The following is a 1,386-nucleotide window of genomic DNA, read 5'->3' as shown; positions in this document are numbered from 1 at the left end:
GACCCCCATAACTCCCCAGGGGACCCCGATGTCCTCCCTGGGGACCCCGATGTCCTTCCCCCTGGGGCCCCCAGTGTCCTACACCCCAGGGACCCCAACATCCTTCCCCCGCAGACCCCACTGTCCTATGGCCAGGAGACCGCCCCCCCCCCCCCCGCCCCCCGTCCTTCCCCCCGGGGACCCCAGTGTCCTTCCCCAGGGGACCGGGCCCCCCCATCCTGTCCCCGCACCTCGGGGGGCGGCGGCGCGCAGCAGGGTGCGGATGAGCTCGGGGACGTCGAAGTAGGCGGCGTAGTGCAGGGCGTTCATGTGGGTCCAGCGGCTGCGCAGCGTCACGTCCCCCCCCAGCGCCAGCAGCCGCGTCGAGAGGCGCACGGCCGCCGCCGGGTCCCCTGCGGCACGGGGACACCGGGCGTGGGGACGTGGGGACACCGGGTGTGGGGACACCGGGTGTGGGGAGGGGGACACCGGGAGGGGGACGTGGGGACACCGGGACGGGGATGTGGGGACACCGGGTGTGGGGATGGGGACACTGGGACGGGGACGTGGGGACACCGGGACGGGGATGTGGGGACACCGGGATGGGGATGTGGGGGCACTGGGATGGGGACATGGGGACACCGGGTGTGGGGATGGGGACACCGGGCGTGGGGACGTGGGGACACCGGGACGGGGACGTGGGGACACCAGGCTGGAGACGTGGGGACACTGGGACAGGGACATGGGGACACCGGGCGTGGGGACATGGGGACACCGGGACGGGGACGTGGGGACACTGGGCTGGGGATGTGGGGACACTGGGACGGGGACATAGGGACACCGGGCGTGGGGACATGGGGACACCGGGACGGGGACGTGGGGACACCGGGATGGGGATGTGGGGACACTGGGACGGGGACATGGGGACACCGGGCGTGGGGACGTGGGGACACCGGGACAGGGGACGGGGATGGTGGAAGTGCAGAAAAGCGGCGGAAGGGACACCGCGGAGCTGGGTGGCACGGGGACGATGGGGACCCCCCGAGGGGCTGACCTGTGGGCGCCCCCCCCGCCCCCTCCCCGTGTCCCCCCCCCCGTCCCCCCGTGCCCCCACGCACCCACGCCGTGGGCGCCCGCCTTGCAGGCGTAGTGCAGCAGCGTCATGTCCGTCAGCCCGTCACGGTCGTTCACGTGGCAGCCGCGGCGCAGGATCTGCCCGGGCACACCAGTTACCCCCAGTCACACCAGTTACCACCCCCAGTCACACCAGTTATCCCCCCCAGTCACACCAGTTATCCCCCCCGGTCACACCAGTTACTCCCCCCAGTCACTCCAGTTACCCCCAGTCACACCAGTTACCCCCCCAGTCACACCAGTTACCCCCCCAGTCACACCAGTTACCCCCCC

At 72.2% G+C, this 1,386-nt stretch overlaps 1 protein-coding gene across 1 annotated transcript; it reads right to left on the bottom strand.

Annotated features, from left to right (window-relative positions):
* Nucleotides 1-78: 78 nt before the first annotated feature.
* On the bottom strand, nucleotides 79-1,231 carry LOC118159281 (CAP-Gly domain-containing linker protein 3-like). The gene is made up of 2 exons (XM_035313886.1): nucleotides 1,098-1,231; nucleotides 79-392 (listed from the first exon to the last, which is right to left on the bottom strand). Exons 1-2 carry the CDS (start codon nucleotides 1,141-1,143, stop codon nucleotides 79-81), a joined length of 360 nt encoding a protein of 119 aa, XP_035169777.1. The 5' UTR covers nucleotides 1,144-1,231.
* Between the last annotated feature and the right edge of the window lie 155 nt (nucleotides 1,232-1,386).

The sequence above is a fragment of the Oxyura jamaicensis genome, unplaced genomic scaffold (assembly GCF_011077185.1).
Source record: "Oxyura jamaicensis isolate SHBP4307 breed ruddy duck unplaced genomic scaffold, BPBGC_Ojam_1.0 oxyUn_random_OJ69331, whole genome shotgun sequence".
In the NCBI taxonomy this organism is placed as follows: Eukaryota; Metazoa; Chordata; class Aves; order Anseriformes; family Anatidae; genus Oxyura; species Oxyura jamaicensis.
The sequence above is the reverse complement of the archived record's forward strand: the minus strand, read 5'-3'. Positions and strand labels throughout refer to the sequence as shown.

What these genes read in the sequence shown, in the direction of transcription:
- LOC118159281 (XM_035313886.1), bottom strand. Translation starts at nt 1,143, where the DNA reads ATGACGCTGCTGCACTACGCCTGCAAGGCGGGCGCCCACGGCGTGG. An exon ending in GGCGGGCGCCCACGGCGTGG is followed by an intron (nt 393 to 1,097) that starts GTGCGTGGGGGC and finishes CCCGTGCCGCAG; the next exon opens with GGGACCCGGCGGCGGCCGTG.